Source organism: Heterocephalus glaber, unplaced genomic scaffold, assembly GCF_053883595.1.
Source record: "Heterocephalus glaber isolate CG9 unplaced genomic scaffold, H.glaber_assembly_v1.0 deba00000594, whole genome shotgun sequence".
Lineage (NCBI taxonomy): Eukaryota > Metazoa > Chordata > Mammalia > Rodentia > Bathyergidae > Heterocephalus > Heterocephalus glaber.
The window spans coordinates 18,187,210-18,205,778 of NW_028258151.1; the positions used below are offsets into that span (position 1 = coordinate 18,187,210).

Below are 18,569 nucleotides of genomic sequence, written 5' to 3' on the forward strand. Positions count from 1 at the left end.
CTGTGGCTCTAATGATGTTGAGCTCGGATCATTCTTTGGTGAGCGGTCCTGGGCACCATAGGATGCGTAGCAGCATCTCTGGGGTCTAGGCACTACATGCCAATATCACCCCTCTGGATAACCAAAAGCACCTGCAGACATTGCCGTGTTCCTTGGTGCACAACATCACCCCTGGGTGAGAACCACTGCTTCAAGTCGGTCCTCTTTCAGAGGGAAAAGTGAGGCCCAAGGGAAGGCAACCTGTGGGCTCTCAAGGGGACCTAGCAAGTTGGTAGAGAAGGGGACTCGATCAGCTCAGAATCTCTCTCCCCACGCAACTGAGCTCAGCCTTCCAGTGGCTCAGGTTCCAGGGTGGAGGTGGAGGCTGCTGTGGCCTGTGTCTTCTGAGAGAGCCTCTTTCCATGGATGAACTTGCAGCCCTTCTTGAGGCTGAGGTGCCCTGTGACTTCCAGCCCTGGTGCTGGAACTCAAGAGTGCAGAGCTCATGCTGGCTAGGAAAAAGCCACCAGTTGCGATGCAAATGTGGACAATGGAGGAAAGGTGATTGAGAACAATGGGATACCAAGGAGGTAGCAGGCAGCAGGCAGTGCGCAGGACAGGGCAGATGGAACTGGTGGGCCTGAGACATGGCTGGGCTGAGGGACCTTGGGATGTGAGTTGAAGTCACCTTCACCTTCCGATGGGGGTCACGGGTCCTTCGGGCTGCAGAGTCAGGGAGATGGCGCTTGTCATATATGTAGGCTCCTGCGGCCCTGATAATAGCAGATTCTCATTCTTTCCAGGCAGAGGATTCGCTAAAAGAAGTCAGCCACCTGCCTGCTGGTGACTCTCCGTTCTGCCCTCTCATGGCAGTTTCTTTTGATGCTGAAATAACTTTACCATAGTATCACCCCTCACCTGTACCAGTGGTCCAGGGACAGAGACATGAGGGAGCAAGCAGGATCTTGTCCTGAGGGCTCCCCTTTGGCTGGGTGCAGAGGCCCTTGGAGGCCATGGGAGTGGACACCACACCACAGTGTATGGCAAGTTTACCAAATGAAGCCTGAAGTGGGATAAACCCACGGCCGGACAGCCAGGGTAGGGTTTCAGGGAATGAGGGGAATAAAGACAGGGTTGACCTCAGATTTAAGGAAGAGAAACTTTCAGAAAATCTATAGGAATTCTATTGGTTATGGGGAGTGTATTAGGTATTTATGACTGCATAACAAATATACTCAGATATTTGAACTCAGTTGCTTAAAACACTAAGAAACAGCGTTGCCCCACACAGTGTCTATGGGCAGGAAGTTGGGAGCAGCTCAGCTCGCCTGTCCCGGCTCCTGGTCTTGCATGAGGCTGCGGTCAAGGTGATGGCTGTGCTGCACATCAGGCTGCCTGGGATGTGGACCTGCCTCCAAGCTGGCTGCCCGTATGTTGGCTTTGTGGTCCTGGCTGTGAGTGGCTGTCTCAGTCCCTCCCACACGCATTTTGCACGTGGTTGCATGAGCACCCTTGAAACAGCACTGGCTTCCCCCAGAGTGCTGACCCAGGAGGAAGAGCAACAAAAAAGAGACCCACAGCATCTTTTGTGACCTAGCCTTGAAAAGCACACATGGCCATTGCTATACAGTCCTGTCCGTTCCATGGGAGAGGGGATTGTGTACTAGGGTGTGGAGCCGGGAGGGCAGCCTGGCATGAGGGAGCGTGACTCTAGCGTAGGAGTCTGACGGCATGAAGGGAACAGATAAAGTGGGGGTCCTGGAGGCCTGAGGGCTGGAGGGGACAGAGCGGCTAAGAGGCGGCACACACACCTGGCTTCCTGAAGAGGGCCGTGGTGAGGGAGCCAAACTCTCTGAGCCTTAGCTCTCTGTCTGCAGGAAGGAGAGGGCAGTGCTGCAGGGCGGGCTGACAGGAAGCCCGGATGTAGGGGTGTGATAGGGGGCAGGGTCACCCCGCAGGTCTGGAGGGTGGGAAGGTACGTGGGTGTGGGTGTGGGTGACAGTGGTGGCCTGTGGCTGTGTCACGGGGAAGATAATGAGGCAGGGCAGGAAGGGGACTCAGTCATTAGGAGCCTCGAGAGGGGCTGGAGGGAAGGAGGCTGAGATGTGCTGTGGCCCTTGAACAGCAGTGCACACCCAGGAGCCCTTGGCCAGGGGCAGCTCTGGGATACCACAGGTCTCACGAGCACGTCCAGCGAGGGGCCTGATGTCCAGCCCAGACGGTGGTTCTTGCTGTGGAGTGGGCAGCTATCCAAGGCCTGGATCGAAGAGGAGTGGAGCGAATGTTCTGCTACCCCCACCAGAGACCCCAGGTCTCAGCCTCTGTCTGTCCTCACAGCACTTCCTCTGGAGAGGTCCTGGTGCTCTGTGGGGGCCCCCAGCTCCTCCTGTGACTTTGGGTTGCAGCTACTCTAGACCCCACTGGGCCTGCTGGGTTGCAGTGCTCGGTGGGCTTGGAGACCTGTCAGAGTCCAGCATTCACCCGGCAGGCAGGAAGGACCATGATCTCACGGGCAGCCTTTTCACGCTATCTTAATCCCATTCTTCCTGTCCTTCCCCTGCACTCCCCTCCTGCTCCTGAAACAGATCTCAGAGCTCCAAAACACCGAGGGAACTTTAGGAGTTGGAAGACTGTGTTGTGGCCACAGGGGCTCATTCCTGATAGATGGAGAATGTGCCCGAGGCTTATGCAACGCAGCTTGGCCAGGGTGTCCCCATTGTCCTGCACTCCTGGCTGCAGAAAAGGACATTATTGCGCTGATTTCCTTGGAAACACTAGACAGAGCCTCGCCCGGTGTGTAACTTCAGCTTACCTGGGTGAGAGTCGGATGTTAGGCAGGGGCCGGGGCCAGACGAGGGCTGGCGGCAGGGAGGTGGAGGGAAGGCAGAAGTTCCTCCTGGCTGCCCTCCACCCCAGATATGGCCAGGCTCCCAAACCCACTGTGGGACCCAAGTGACTGGTAAACATGTGCACTCTCCCATCTCTCACACATCACACAGCCTTGGGCACTGGGCACTTTCTATGGGAAGGGGACAAGGTGACCTCAGGACTGGCCAAGAGGTCTGGCTGTCTTGCCTGCACAGAGGATGGAGAAAAGCTAGCATCTGAGCCCACTGTGGGTCACAGCCAAGGACGGGAGCTTCTCCCAGGCACAGCACAGCCCAAGCCACTGCCCTCAGGCTGTGGGGCCAGGCATAGGCCCGATGGCACCAGCGGTGTGCGTTGGGCTCCACTGGGGTCACATGGGGTGGACAGATGCTTTTGAAGAACAGTTCAGGAGAAACTGGCTCAAAAACAACGTTAAAAGTCCCTTTGGAGAAGTTGTCAAAGAGAAGCCAGTGGCTTAAGAAAGAGCTTGCACACCCTGACACAGGCTCAGAGGTCAGAACTCAGCACTTGGTTCAATTCCTTACCTTCTTTTTGCTGTAGTTTGTTTAAAAACAAACACCTATCTCTTAGGAATAATTGTGGAGCCATTTCTCCTGAGGGCGGTGAGGCCACACTGCTAGTTACTCACCTGCTATCTGGTCTCCCTTCTCACTTCCTGAAAGAAGCCTCAAGGTGGTGTTAGAAACAGGCCCAGGGAAGATTCCTGATCTTTCAGCTGCCATGGAATCCAGGGCCATATGACCCTGTTCTGGCTAAAGGAATGTAAGCAGAAGTCCAAGGAAATGCTCTATAATCTTTGCTTTCCTAATACAGGTATCGCCCCTTTCCTGGCTCTGTTTCATTTTTTCCTGGAGCCTAGGTTAAGGTCTGGAGTTGCAGTATCCATATAGAGCCATGTGGATGAATCTATGAGCTCAGGATGATGAGGTGCCTCAACACTGATAGAGTCAGGAAAATGCTGCCCTACCCAATCTTTGTTAGCTGAGAAAATTAAGCCATACTGAGGGAGTCTCTGAGGGGGTTCAGATACCTCCTAACTGCTGCTTCCACTGTTTGGCATGTAGTAGATGCTCAACAAAAGCTAAACATTGACTTTTTTTTTGCAAGCTTCTGAGGTGCAGCAAGGAAGTTGCTTGCTGTAACATGTACATTAAGGAGGTGACTGGTTCTCAAACCCAGGACCCAGGGTGTTCAGGCCAGTACACTGTCCAGTGCTTCCTGGCCTGAGACAAGGCATGAATTTGGTGCCCAGAATCCTAGGACCAGGAGGTTCTGAACATGGGCTCAAGTGCCTGTTGATCATTCCTTTAGCAACTGTCTCCAAGCACCTGGCCACCAGGTTCCATGCTAGGTGCTGAGACTCAGCATGGGCCAGGCCCATCCCTTCCTGCCCTTGGGGAACTTAGAATGTGTGTGTGTGTAGACAAAGACAGATGGATGCAGAAGAAAATATGGCCCATTCTGGGTGCTCAGTAGATACAATCACCTCAAACACTGGGGTAAGAAAGATGGACCCATTAGAGAAGTACAGGGTAGGTTCCTGTGGGCTTCTGGCTGTGACATCTTTGTTCATGTGTGCTCCTGTTTAAAGACACCTTACCCTCATTCATTAACATTGAACTCATGGCCATGCTGCTATATCTCACACCTGCATGAAGCTCACCCACCATGTGTTTTCTCTATAAGGCACAGCAGAGCCTTTCGTGCTTTGGAGCACTGAGCAGAAGCACATCAGCACTAGGCTTGGGGGCACTTTATGTGCAAAATCACCAACAGGAGGCACAAAAATATGAAAAACATGGTACTGACTGGACTGCAGACTGTCTCCCTGGGGTGAGAAGGGAGGAGGACGGTATGCGGGGTTTAGGTCAGGGTTCCCTAGAGGAACAGAATGCAGGGGGGTTTATTAGCTAGGCCCACAAGATCAGGGAATCTGCAATGGCCACCTGCATGATAGAGAGCTGGAAGATCCAGTAGCTGCTCAGCCCAAGAAACTGGAAGCTGCAGAACAAGAGGGATCAAGGATATAGCATCAGCCTGAGGCTCAAGGCCTGGAAGCTCTCTCCAGAGTTACTGGTGTGAGCTCATCCTGAAAGGTTGAAGAAGGTGGAATCTGATGTCTGCAGGCAATGGCAGAAACAAGAGAGGCATTGAGCTTACAAGTGCAGCCTGACTTCCTTCTTCCCCTTTTCATTCCACTTGGTTGAAGCCTATTGGATGGTGCCACCCACAACAAGGGTGGTCTTCCCCCTCTGTTTGCTGGCTCATATGTCAATCATCTCTAGAAATACCCCACAGACACACCAGGAGTGTGATTTACTCATCTTCTAGTTGCCTCTCAATCCAGTCAAAGGGGCAATCAAGATCAACTGTCATGACAGTGAAGACCTACAATCCAAAGACCCAGAAACAGCCCAGCAGGCCAAAACCCCATTGCTACTTCACCAGAGAGGAAAGCAGAGACCTATCCAGCCCTCAGAAGCTGGAGTTGGCCAGGATGACAAGTGTCACTTGCTGCCACCACTTTGAAAACAAATGAGCATTTTCCTTACAAATCTGAAGACATGTGTTCCTCAACCCATCATGTCCTGTTTTAGTCACTTTCTCATTGGTGAAACACAATTTCTGATACCCACAATTTGAGAAAGGAGAAGCTTATTTAGGCTCACAGTTTCAGAAATTTCAGTCCATGGTCTGTAGGGTCAAATGCAGAAACGTCACGGTGGAAGGGCTTGTCTGGGAGAGGAGCTGCTCATGTCATGGCTGTCAGGAAACAGAAAAGGGAGGAGCCAGGAAGGGAGATAAATCCTCCCAGGCCACATCCCCAGTGGCCTGCCTCTTGCGACCAGGCCTCGCCTCCTAGCAGCAAGTCAGCTGAGTATCTCAGTAGACTAATTCACTGATACAGCACCCCATGATCCAATCACCTTCCCAACACATGAGGCTTTGGGGGGCACCTTAGATCTAAAACATAATGTATACATGCATGAACATGCTCCTGAGAGAAAACTCTAGTGTGGGCCTGCATTTCAACAGTTTTGGTGAGTATCTGGTTCTAGGTGGTCCTTCCTCTGGCACCTTAAATAGCGTGAGTTCACCCATTCTGCCTCTCCAGCTTGTTGAGCAATTGGCTGTGGGCCTGGCTGGTGGTCATTGTAACCCCTCCCTACCTCTCTGGCTGCTTCTAAGGTTTTCTTTTTGGTACTAATCATTCTTCATGTTCTGTCATTGACCATTTGACATCTGAAAATCATGGGCAACCCAAAGACCATCACTGTTTATGTTCACATCATCTCTGGTTTTCATGAACAGGAAAAAAAATCATATGACAACCCCTCCAACCACCATGCCCAATATCTGTGCTTTGTGTCTTCCCCCAAGGGGATGTCCCCACTCTGCCTCTGTTGTGACACAGGCTTTGGTCCATGCTCTTTCCTTGTTCCTCTTATCTCCTGACTGTCCCTGCTGTTCCCCCTGTGTGGCCTGGCCTATGGCCTCCTCTGAGGACAGTGAGTAATAAATTCGTCTTTCAAGGTCCTTGTTTCTTGTTCTTTCATCTTAGCAGACTTGATAGAACAAAATCTTGGCTGCAGTTCAGAGCATTGTCTTGGGTTCAGGTAGCTTCATAATGATGTCACCAGGTGTGAGTTACCTGACACTCATATGATGCTGACTCTGGGATGCCTGAATCTGGGGGTGGGTGGTTTTTTATCACTCCTGAAAAAGCCCAGCTACTTCCCCTCAGATGACACCCTTGCTCTTCTCTGTCCCCTCCCCCGGACTTCTGCAGTCATCATATTCCTCTTACTGGATCCCTTGTGCCCTGTAGCAGCTCTTTCTGGTTTTTCTCAGATCTGTCTTCCTTTTCATCAATGCTCTTTTCAGCCATGTCTGATTTGTTAATAAATATACTTTCCATTTCTGGATGTTATATTTAGCTCTTTTCAAAATGGCTTGGTGATTTTATTCTCTCTCTCTCTTTCTCTTTCTTTCTTTCTTTCTTTCTTTCTTTCTTTCTTTCTTTCTTTCTTTCTTTCTTTCTTTCTTTCTTTCTCTTGAGTCAGAGTCTTGCTATATAGCCTTGTCTGACTCTGAACTGGTAGAGATCCTCCTATCTTAGCCTCTGGAGTTCTGGGTTTACAGGCATGTGCCACCACTCCCAGCTTACTTTTATTTTAAATGTTTGCTTTTCACCTTCTCATCATACTTAGTTTATGTTAGAGTCTGGTAGTACTGATAGGTCTTTCTGGGTCTGATTCTGCTCCTTATCATTTCTTCTGACAACCGCTATCTTTGGGTAGATGGATGTTCCTTCCTAGCTGAAGGCTTTTGCACACTGAAAATATCCATGCTAACCTCTCTGACAATGCAGTGACGGTTCTAGCATGCTTCACAGAGTGTGCTGATTTTGTCACCTTCAGTTTCATTGCCTGACACAGGACAGGCAATCTCAGACACATGGCCACCTCTTGTTTTAATGCTGCATCCTGCTGCAGTGTTTTGAAGTTATATTAAGTGAAAATTAGGGTTCCAAGTTAATATTCCAAGACCATGAGCCAAAACCTCCACAGAGGTGAACAAATTATAGACTGCTGAGCTAAGTTCACACAAAAGCAGGTACCAACTCTACTTCTGTCTCCTCCTTTCCCCAGAAGGTAGAAATTAATTTTGATCTCTTTTGGAAGGCATCATTTGATTTCAGAATTATAAAAATACAAAAACCATGTCCCTTAGCACTGAGGACATATGGCATTGTACTTGTGCCATGTCATGGACTGTGCTGTGTATCAGTGACTTCTGCTCCCACTCAGGGCAGCAAGTAAGTGGTGATGGCCATTTAGAAAGATGTCAGTCCTCAGCCTTGAATCTGCAGAGATGACCATGTGTGCATGTGGTTTCTCAGGCAGACGAGGCTGAGTTATGACGAGGTCACAGGGGACCCCATGTCCCTGTGGGCCTGTGCACAAAGATGAAATTCTCTGCCATGTTATCTGTCCCACTTAGGCAGGCTGGGACTCGGTCCCATGCTCTCTTTACTCTAGGCCCCAGGCTGGTGTGGCAGCCTCCCTCTGGAATAGCAAGTGTACAAATGCATGTGTGAGTGGGAGTGGGAGTGCATGCATGCATGAGTGCCTGTGTGTGTGTGTGTGTGTGAATATGCATGAGCTAGAGGTGGGAGAGCCATGTGTGCCCAGCCCCTGGTCCACCTTTCCTGAGTCTCCACAGCCCTGTTGAAGCCTCAGGCCTCTCTCCACTGACTTCTCAGGTTGAATTCCAAACAAGGGACCAGGTCAGAGGCTACTTGCCCTTCATATTCTCTGGGAAATCTGGGGCTGGGAGGCTGAGGAAGCAGCTGTGGTGCCCGACGTGGTCATGGGTGGGGCAGAGGCTGAGGGTGTCTTGTGGGGGCAGCTGTCTCAGGGCAGGCCCGACAGTGTAGGAGTGGCTGGTAAGGTGGAGGCACCAGACAGAGAGAACCCACATCCAGGAGTCTGTGTCGGCTCAGAGGAAGGTGAAATGTGACCACTGGGCTTCCTGGCAGGGCTCTAGCTCGGCTGCCATGAGGTTGCACCTGTGCAGGGGATGTTCCTGAGGGAGCTCTTGTCCAGGACATACGTCCAAGTTAGCCCTGTGCGGGTCCTGTCTGGGCCAGCCTCTGGCCAGGGGATATGTATGAGCCTGCCTAAGCGTCTCTTCTTCTTGCTGAGTTACCACTGTCACCTGTAGGTGACAATGGAGACTCCTATGTCCCTCAGGGTGGCTGTGAGATGGTGATGTTTCTGAGGTGACAGATGATGCTCCCTTTGGCCACATTTGGTGACAGAGGGGCACCTTCCTGTGGCTCAGTCCACTTGGAGAGCCCAGGAGCATCACAAGGTCCCCAGACCCATAGTCCAGTGCAGGCCCATTCTGCTGGGTGCTCCCACTCCTGTCAGAGGTGCCTGCGTGCTTGGGGCAGTGCTGTCCCCATCGCTTGCCCGCCTCTGTGTTTATTGTCTGGCTTGAAAATCCCTGAGAATCCCTCCCCAACTACTGCTTTTTAAAAAAATTAATACCATTAGGTCATCTCCTTAAATATTTTCTGGGAAAATGTTTAGTTTTTGGATCTCTCTGGCACCATGACGTTTGGTCTCAGAGGAGCAGGAGCAGCCCAGCCACTTCCTTTCAGCTCCTCTCAAAACTCCCCTTGGTCTTCCGTCTTGCAAACGTCTCAGTGCTGCAAAGCACACTCCCCTCCCCATCTCTCCACCGTCTCTCTGGGGACAAAGAAAGGGCCGGACTCTCACTGAGGCCCTTGGGCAAAGCAGATACATCATCACAGCCTTGGAGGAGGAGCCTGAGGCCCAGGGAGGCTTCAAAGGTGCCAGTGCAAAGCCGCTCAAACCTCTGCCCATTAACGCTTTCAAAGAGCCCCTGTCGGCATGTGAAAGCCGTCTGGGTTCATTGATAAAAAAAAAAGGTATTGTTTTAGGGCTGTTGAATATATTAATGAGTTGTAACTGAGGAGAGCTAGTATTTGCAAAGGGCCACGGTTGCACTTCACCTACTCGCTGCTTACAAGATCTAGTGATGTCCAGGTAGCTACAGAGTGCAGCCAGTCACTGCCAGGCCAGAACACACTGGGGTAGGAGCCTGCAGGATGCATCCTTTCCTACAACCCAGAGTTCAGGCAGGTGGTTAATGCTCCTCTCTTTGGCCCCCACATCCTGTGTTCTTATGTATGAAGCAGCCTATTCAGACCCAAGGAGTTGCATATGTCCCTGGGACTTTGCGACAGCTTGTCTCTCCTGTAGGATTGTGTCTGGTCTCTGCTGAAATGTTCCTAAAAACAGTTTTATAAACCCTTATGCACAGCTGGCCATAGGCATCCCCTGCACATCTGAGTATGTGTAGCCCAAGTTCCAAGAGGGGTTCACTTTGTCTCTTCCCACCCCGGGGCTCTCAGCCTGAGGTGAGAAATGCAAAGGGAGGTTATTAAGAATTCTGACAAGGTAGGCTGAATAAATTGTGTTTTCTTTGTGAGACTTAATCCGGTGTTGTGTTGGCTTCTTGGACATGGCTAATTTATTTGGAATTTCATTCTGCTCCTGACAGCGTCCCTGACTAGCTGTTTGATCACCGGGGCAAAGTTACATAGCAGCTTTCAACCGCGGCAAGGGCACAGCGTCATTTTTTCTCAAGTGCATTCTTCTGGCTGGGGCTCTACCCGAGGAGCGGGGCATTTCAAATAGCTGGGGCCATCCCTTGGGAGGGAGAGAAGGCCGGCCGCGGGGGTCTCCCTCAATGAGGAAGCTCTCCACTTCTCCCACTCGTCCTACTGTTGGTGATTTTAATCTGCTTTTGTGGGGCAGGAAGAAAGAAAATTAATTTTCACCCGTCTGCAAGTCGAGAGCATTTCAGCGGAAACCCAGTCTGCAATGTACTTTCTGTTGATTACAGCTGCTGGGTTTTGAGATGCAGAATTCCCAGGCCAAGAAGGAAGTGGTCCACAAACCTTCCTGGGGTGCAGCTCCTAGGGGCTCCACTATCTCACTCCCCATCTTGGCAGAAGTAGTTGACATGTACTCTCATAAGTCCCACATTTCTATGATGTTTGCTTTTTTTGTAACAGCAAGCATCTTTTGCTGTTGCAAAAAGGAAAAAAAAAAAAGATTTTCAGTAAGAGCCGGGATTTCTGAGAATGCCTCACTACTTAGCACAGTTGTAGCTGCTGGCTTTACCATTTCGGCAGAATCCGGCCTAATGGAAACATGGGTGTCCTTTAGTTTGGCCCAGGGGCCCCAGCAGTGTGGCACTTTCCTATTGAGTGCCTCCGAGGTGACTGGAACCATGCTGAGCCCGGGGTGGGGAGCCTGGGATGGGGTGGGTGATTGGGTGAGAGCTCAGGCTAGAGGGAATGAAAGGGGTCCGAGGACCTGAGGACTCTGATGAGAATAAAGAGTAAAACCGACCAACAAGGCAGGTGATAGTCCTGATGGTGCCCCAGAGAGGGGCCTGGCTGCGATGACAGGGCGTGTGGACCGGCTTGCTTCATAGTACTTGCCCTGCAAAGTACTCACAGCTCCTGTCTTTTGCAGAGCTGGGGAGTTGGAGGGGATTCCTGTCCTTTTTATGGACGATGAAGCAGAGGCCCAGAGCACCACAGTGATGCCCTGGTGGGGAGCAGCCACTCGAGTGTTGTCCTTGGGGCTCGTTCCCAGTGTTGTCACCACAGTGAGGGAGTCCAGGAGGTTGTGCCTCCTCTTTGCTTCTAGCCCAAGCTCCCTGTGGCCCTCCCCGTGGCCATGTTTCACTTACCAATTGTTTCACTTACCAATTTCACTTACCATTGCCTTCTTTAGTGGAAGACAGTGAGTGAGGACTTGTCCCTCGTCACTGCTTTCATCCTTGGACATTTGGGTACGAGGCACTTTGGCTCTTTGGAGTCCCGAAGGTAACCAGAGTTCCCCAATCTGTCCTCTCTGACCAGGGTCAGGCGCTCCCACCGCTCAGCTCTGTAGAGTGGGAAAAACTCAAAGTTCCCAGGTCTGGAGACACTGGTCACTCTTGTTTTGGCCTCTGTCCACAGGGGGTGACTTAGGAGGTAGTGGGCTGCGAAGAACAGGAAGAAAGAGTGCGGAAAGCAAGTTGAGGGGGAAAAGCCAGGAAAGAGAGTGACTTTGGGCCTGGCCCCTGTTCCATGGGATCCTGGGGGTACCCTGGGGGGCCAAGTGCTTTAGGCATTTGTTCAACCTGGCGATACAGGTCTCATTCTCCCCATGGCCAGTCTTTGGCTTAGGGGTGCTGGGCGGGGGCAGCTTCCACATCCCCAGGGTGCCTCTTGAAGGAGTGTTGAGCCGGAAGCAAAAGGACAGTGAAGGGGGCCCCTAGAGCTCAGGATGGAGCACAGGTCCCACCCCTAGCCACCCGCATTGGTAGCTGTGGGAGACCCAAGGAATCTCCTCTCTGGGAACGAGGAGCATCAGGGCGCTCCCCACCCCCAACAGAGCACCTGTAGGTATGGAATGAACCAATCCATGTCCAGTGGACTTCTGTTATCATTTTCTTACCTTTCCTGTGGCACTGGCCACGTTATCTGCCTTTGGGTCCCCCGACAGGTACCCAGTACCTCTCCAGCAAGAGCCGTTCTCAGGATGCCCATCTGCTTCTTCCATGAAGGGCATGCTAACCTCATCCTTACTGACAAGGTATCTGAGCGGGAAGGGGCCAGGCCTCCTTGACCCGAGTCTCCTGTGCCGGGATGCCATGTGACTGGGGCAGTGTGGACTCCGCATATCTGGTTGTGTGCTCGGTAAATACAGGGACTTTTGTCCAAGGCCGCTGTGTCCCCACCTTCCCAGTAGACCTGAGCTGGTGGCTGGGACAGGCCAGGCAGCTCCAGCTCTGCAGGACACCACCTCGCTCAGGATGTGGCCCTCTCTGGTGAGTGAAATGCCTGCTGAGCCACCAGCCTACCCTCCCTCCCTGCGTGGACAGCTGTTCCCCACTGCGGGCCATCACCCAGGTGCACAAGGGCTCTTCCTGGGAGACGGCAGGACCCTCTGGACTTTCTGGAAGCCCTTATCAAGCAGATACTCTGACTGCTGTTTGCTAGGTGGGCTCCTGATAGCCAAACTCTCACCTATGTCTGAGGTGTGGAAGAAGCCCAGAGCTTACTGTCCCTGGCTGGCGCTGGCAGTGGGCAGTCTGACCCCAGATAGCAGAGCAGGGACAGCTTTGGGCAGCCCGGGAGGTGCCTGAACTGCAGGTGAGGAGTGAGGGCAGATGCAGGTAGTGAGCTCGGGTGGGGTCTGCTGGGGTGAACACTTGTTCTGTGGCTGAGGAAGAAGCTCAGGAGCTGATGACAGGTAACTAATAACTAAGCCCAGAAACTCTCGGCCTCAGAAGGCCCCTTTTGCATGTCTCTGTGGGACCATTTCCTGCTGAGAGCATGACATCCTGGACCCCTCCAGTAAAGACCCCTGTCCCTCCTGCTGGGCCCATCTCCACTGTGGCGCCATTGCTGTGGGAAACAGGGCAGGAGCTGGAGGGGAAGCTGGGGCCGGCTGTCTTCTCTCCTGCTGGGGATCTCAGCTGCAAAAGGCCAGAGCTGCCTTGGCGGGGCTCTGGCAGTGTGGATGCTCCTGTGTGTGCAGAAGTGTGCACCTATGTCTGTGTGTGTGGGGCAGATGGAGAAGGCTGGGCAGATGCCATTATTTCAGAAAAGGTGTGGGATGTTCTTGGGGTGTCACTTTGGGGACACAGTCTGGGGCCCTGTAAAGGCTCTCTTAATCCTCTCAGCAGGTGATCTCCACCTCACTTTCTACTGAGGTCCCCCACCGCTGAGTGGCTCCCCAAGGTACTAGGTGAGTACGAGCGACCCAGGTTCAGGGCCTTGGGGCCCTGTGAGGGATGTGAGGGGACCCGCAGAAATGTCCCTGAGAGCCTCTCTTTAGGCGTGAGGGGAAGGGGTGCCAGGCCACCTGGCTGCCCCCTGGAGGGTTAAGCGGATTTCCCCAGGTCCCAGGGCCTTTCTGGGAGTCTTGCTGCCCCCCCCCCTCGCCTCCGGGATGTGGATGCACGGCCCATGTGCTAATTGAGCCAAGTCTGGGGTCGCTCACTGTTCTCTCTTCTCCCCCTCCCCTCCCCTTTTCATTTTTGCAGCCTCCCGCCAAGCTCCTGGCCCCCGCCTGGCCAGGCCTGCTGCAAAGCCCGCCGCCGATGAGGGGCTCGGACAGCGCCGGCCTCCAGAAGTGATAGCTAATTGGGGAGAGAAAGGGCCCGATTGTCTCGTGGCGGCCGGAAGAGCGGCGTGGGCCGCTGAAAGGGCCGGGAGGAGGCTGCCGCTTCGCCCAGCAGCTGCCGCCCGGAGATGTTTGGGGATTACGTCAGTGCTGGCGGGCAGGGGCAGCGGGGACTGTGAGGGAGGCGGGCTCGAGGCGGCCTCCCACCCCCCAGGCCCCTGGACAATGCGGGCATTGTCGGCGCGGAGAGTGGTTAATTCTGGCTGAATGGTACACGGGCCTCTTGACCAAGGAGGCCGCTTGCCGCCCGGATCTGTCCTCTCACACGCCAGGAGGGCAGGCCTGCCTGGGGGGCTTCGGACTGCAGGGGTTGGTCCTGCGAGGGGCCACCAACGGGACTGAGTGTCCAGCGGGGGGAGGTCGTTGTCACCAGAGGAGGAGGGGGGCAGCTCCTCAGTATGGGCTCCTGGCTGGGGGGCAGCGTGGGCCCTGACCCGCTCATGGTGCTGCTGGTGGTCATCCTGCTGCTGCGTTTCATCCTGTGGTCCTGCCTGGGGACCTACATCGACCACAGGCTGGCCCAGCCACCACTGCAGCCCCGAAAAACCAAGCAGGAGTAGGCCTGTTTCTTGGGGGGTTTATGCCAACACGGTTGTCCCCTGGAGTGGTGGGGACCTGGGGGGCACACACCTGTGCTTATTGGTTTTGCTTCCAGCTAATTCTCCGAGCCCTCCTGACCCTGTGTCCACTCCTTGGGATTTTCTGCTCCAACCCCTTCACACCTGACTGGGAACCTGACCCCCATGTCCCTGAGGGCCATGGAAGAGACAGAAACTCAGAGGGACCTGGGATGCATGGTGCCTGCCCACACTGACCAAGGCTGTCCTATAGGGATGGCTGCCACCGAGGGTGTTGGAGGGATCGTGACCAGCTGTCTGTCACCAGGTTCTGGGTCCCCTGTTGCACTGAGTGTATGGGGAGGTATCAGGCTCTAAGACGTTCTCTGCCTCCAATTCTTCATAAATGCGTTTGCAGGAAGAGGCTGGAGGAGACCAGGGATGTTGGCAGAGAGATCACAAGGACACCTGTGACTCCATCACAAGCCAGCCCTGTTGGGGTCCCCTCCACCCTAACCAGCCAGCCCTGACCTCCTGAGGGTCCAGGCTTGCAGAGCAGACCCTGGGGAAGTTCTCAAGACAGACCTGTGACACCTGAGTTCAAGTCCAGTTGTCCTTGGTCCTGTTTGAACTCTGCCCATCAGACATTAGTGTCCCCATCTCTGAGATGGGCCATGCCTCCCTCCTTCAGCAGGTCAGGTGTGGGAAAACTCTGGAGAGCCTGCAGACGCCCATGCTTTGAAGAGGGTAGGTCAGTGGAGAAGCCAAGGGACCTGCTGGGCTCCTCTGAGCACTTGTGGTTTATTTGTGTGGCTGGGATGTGTCTGGAAAGACTGACAGGGCAGGGAAGTTCATTTGTGGCCACACACCAAGCACCCCATCCCCTCTCCATCACATGGATGGAGACGCCACCAACTTAATGGTCAGTTTAGGGTAGATTGGTGGCTCCCACCTGGCACAGACTTGAACCACTCAGGGAGATTGTGGTAAATGTTGGTGTCTGCTCTGCCCCAGACCAGTTGATTTGTCACCTCTGGCAATCTGTGTTCCCTAGGGTCCCACCAGCAATTTCCAGATCACAGCAAGGATTACCTCGCTGATCCCTCATGAGGAACAAGGAACCTGGAGAGGGAAGGATGACTCACTTGTGGTAGCTCTGAGAAGCACTGGCCCAAGATCTCCCAAGAGGAGATGGGACTGGGGACAAAGGCTGCACCTCACTCCCTGGGGCAGCATGGAGGAGGAAGGTTGCTTGCCCAGGAAACATGAACTGAATTGTGTGGACCCGGAATTCTCCAAGCGTTGGTGATGATGCTCATAACTTCCAAAGGTCATGGGTGTCATTAGTTGGGGAAGATCAGGACCGTTAGAGGGCTGGAGTCACTTGGTCTGGGTCAGGGGACGTCCAGGACCTAATGACTCAGGAGAACTAAGGCTTGGAGAGCAGTGACTGTCCAGGCCAGTGCTGACTAGCCGGAGAGAGTGTGACAGTGAGAGAGTTCAGGGGACAATGTGAGATGAGGGCTGCCTCTCATTGAGGGCAGTGTGGAGAGTAGGGTCCCTGTGATTTGTCCCCTGGGCAGTTGGATTGGTCAGGACAGGGCAGAGTTCTAGGGTCCCATCCCCTGGGTCAAAGACAGTCAGACAGGGGGAGCTGAGTATCCTGCCTGAACATTCTCACTGCGCTGGGGGAAGAATGTTGCTACTGCTCTTTAAGAAAAATATTATCCAGTTTTCTTTGCAATTATCATGCATGATTTGACTGATCTCTTTAAGGAAGGAAAATCACATTTGTTGTCATGAGCCGGAGCTGATGGAGTTAGGGAGGGCGGCTCTTCCAGCCTGCAGGGGACTGTCCTAGATTTAGAACAGGAAGTCTCATGTCCCTGGGGAATCCAAAGTCCTGGGCACACCAGACACCTGGGGCAGAGGGAAAGGTTTGTAGCTCAAACAGCATTTGGGTCACACCCTGCTGGCTGTCCAACAGCATGTGACTCCTGTGTCACTGGGGTGTCGCCCTGGTTGTGTGGGCCTGAGCTTTATCTCTTGCTCCAGGGATCTGGAACCCATGGGCTCCTGCTGGTACACCGGAGGTGACACACTGTTCTGCCTCAGTTGCTCAGCAGAGAAGACAGAGGGTGAGGCTGGCTGCCACCGCTAGGGCCTACCAGCAGATAGGGTTCTTCCAGCCTAATGTGCCTCCCCATTTCAGTTACACTGGTCAATGATTTCCTCTGAGTTTTTCTTGAGCTTACATTCATTTCTGTTACCAGGAAGTGAGAGAACTTTCTTTACCCACAGCCAGCACCCACCACCTCCTGACCATGCCAGGCTTAGAACAGGTGCTCAGACACTGGGGGCTGAGCGAACACAGGATGCATCTGGGTCATCTCAGGTAGCAGCTGTGTTCAGCTTCAAGTGACAGATGTGGACACCAGTGACTAAATCACAGAGACTTTTTTTTGTTTTACATATAGCAAGTTGGCTAGCACTTGGTATTTCCAAGCTGTGGTATGGCAGCTCCATGACTTATCATGAACTCCGTCCCTGCCATATGTCTGTTCTGCTGTCCTTAGCAGGTAGCTTTTGTCTTCATAGCTACAAGAAGGTTCCTGGTGGGCTGGGGATTTAGCTCAGTGGTTCTGCAGCCTGCCTCGAAAGCACAAAGTCCTGAGTTTGATCCCTGATACCAAAAAAAACAAAAACAAAAACCAAAACCAAAAAAACCAAGGCTCCTACTACTCCAGGGAACTTACAGGAGCTCTAGGCAGGAAGAGAAAGGGAAGAGTGATAGAGATGAATAGTAAAGTCCCCAAAAGCCTTTGGTTTTCCATCTCATGTGCCAGAATGATGTCACATGGCATCCCTGGGGGAAGACATGGCTGAGAAATGGTATTTGTTGTCTGTGCACACAGTCTCCCTGGATAACACTGGGTTTCTGTTATAAAGGAAGGAAGGCAAAATTATGATCAGGTAGGCAACTTGACTTGGCTCTGCCACTGGCCCCTTGGTCATTCTTTGCAATGGTGGCTTTTATCTTGGGAACGAGTTTGGGCATTTTGTGACTCCCTTAGGTTCTGATTTTACCCTGTCTGATCACCAGGAATAGCACACATGCCAACTTCCCTTGGCAGTGCCAAGCCAGTGTTAGAGGTTGAAGCCTTCCATGGCTTTCCATGGGCTCCTAAGAAAATGTCCCAGTGAGAAAATCTAAGGCAGAGGCAGATGTGTCCCTTTTTACACACACAGGGAGGGACCTCTGTTCTCAGCTGGCAGCCGCTGAGGCAGACTGGCAGGAGGGAGGCAGGCAGTAAGCAGCTGGAGGGCAAAGGACTAGTGTGATGGGCAGCAGGTGCAAAGGTGCACCCCAATGTTCCCACAATGTCCAGTCCCTTGGAGTGAGGCTGAGTTTGGAGCTGGGCCTTTTAAGGAGGTGTTGAAGGTGAATGAGGTCACATGGCCGGGGCCCTAATCACAGATGACTGGCGTCAGGACACAGCCATCTGCATGCACAGAAACAGACCATGTGGAGACACAGCAAGAAGACGACCATCAGCAAGCCAAGGAGCGAGGGGCCTCCAAAGGAACCTTGATCTTGGACTTCCGGCCTGCAGAACACCAGTAAATGTGTGTTGTTGAAGCTCCCCAGCTGTGGTACCTTGTTAGGGCAGTTGGAGCTGACGGATAACACTGCTAAATAAATGTCATTTGGATAATGTGAAGCACCTGCTTTCATGGGCTTGTGGTGGGGAGGGAAGAACTATGGGCAGAGAGGCCAGGAAATAGACATTTGCCCTGCTGGGCACAGGTGGCCATTGAGTGCAGGAAGTGTGGCAGTGCAAATGGAGATACGCTGTGAGTATAAAGTGAACACCAGCTATGCAAGACACCGTGTCGGAAAAGAGTAGAAAATCTTACTAATAATAGTTTTGTATTGATTATGTATCAAAATGGTAAGATTTTGGACACATTGATTTAAATAAAACATTAATTTTATCTCTTTCTTTTAACGGGTTTTAACGTGGCTATGTTGGGCAGTGTTGTGCTGGAACTTCCCAGGGGGTGACCGGGCCGCAGCGGGTGAGTGGCAGGAGCCAGTGCTGTGCGGAAGGGGGCTTCCCAGGGCAGGGTCTTCTGGCTGCTGTCCTCATGCAGCTAATACAGTTCCTGTAGGGAGAGCCATCGCCTTAAATGCTTACATCCACAAACATGAAAGGATGCTAGGAGGTTTCTATTAATGCCTGTTATAGATTTCACAACGTTAAGTGAAAACACAAATTTGGGTATATGGAAAGCAGTATTTCATGGAGCATTCCAGGAAGTTTGAGACCCCAAGCTTCCTAAGGGGATTGCTAAGAGG

The 18,569-nt window shown here is 52.8% G+C and overlaps 1 protein-coding gene across 1 annotated transcript; it reads left to right on the forward strand.

Moving 5' to 3' along the window:
* The first annotated feature begins 14,050 nt into the window (after window positions 1-14,050).
* On the forward strand, window positions 14,051-14,324 carry Smim38 (small integral membrane protein 38). The gene has a single exon (XM_087205442.1). The coding sequence runs from the start codon at window positions 14,051-14,053 to the stop codon at window positions 14,210-14,212; it is 162 nt and encodes a 53-aa protein (XP_087061568.1). The 3' UTR covers window positions 14,213-14,324.
* Window positions 14,325-18,569: the final 4,245 nt, after the last annotated feature.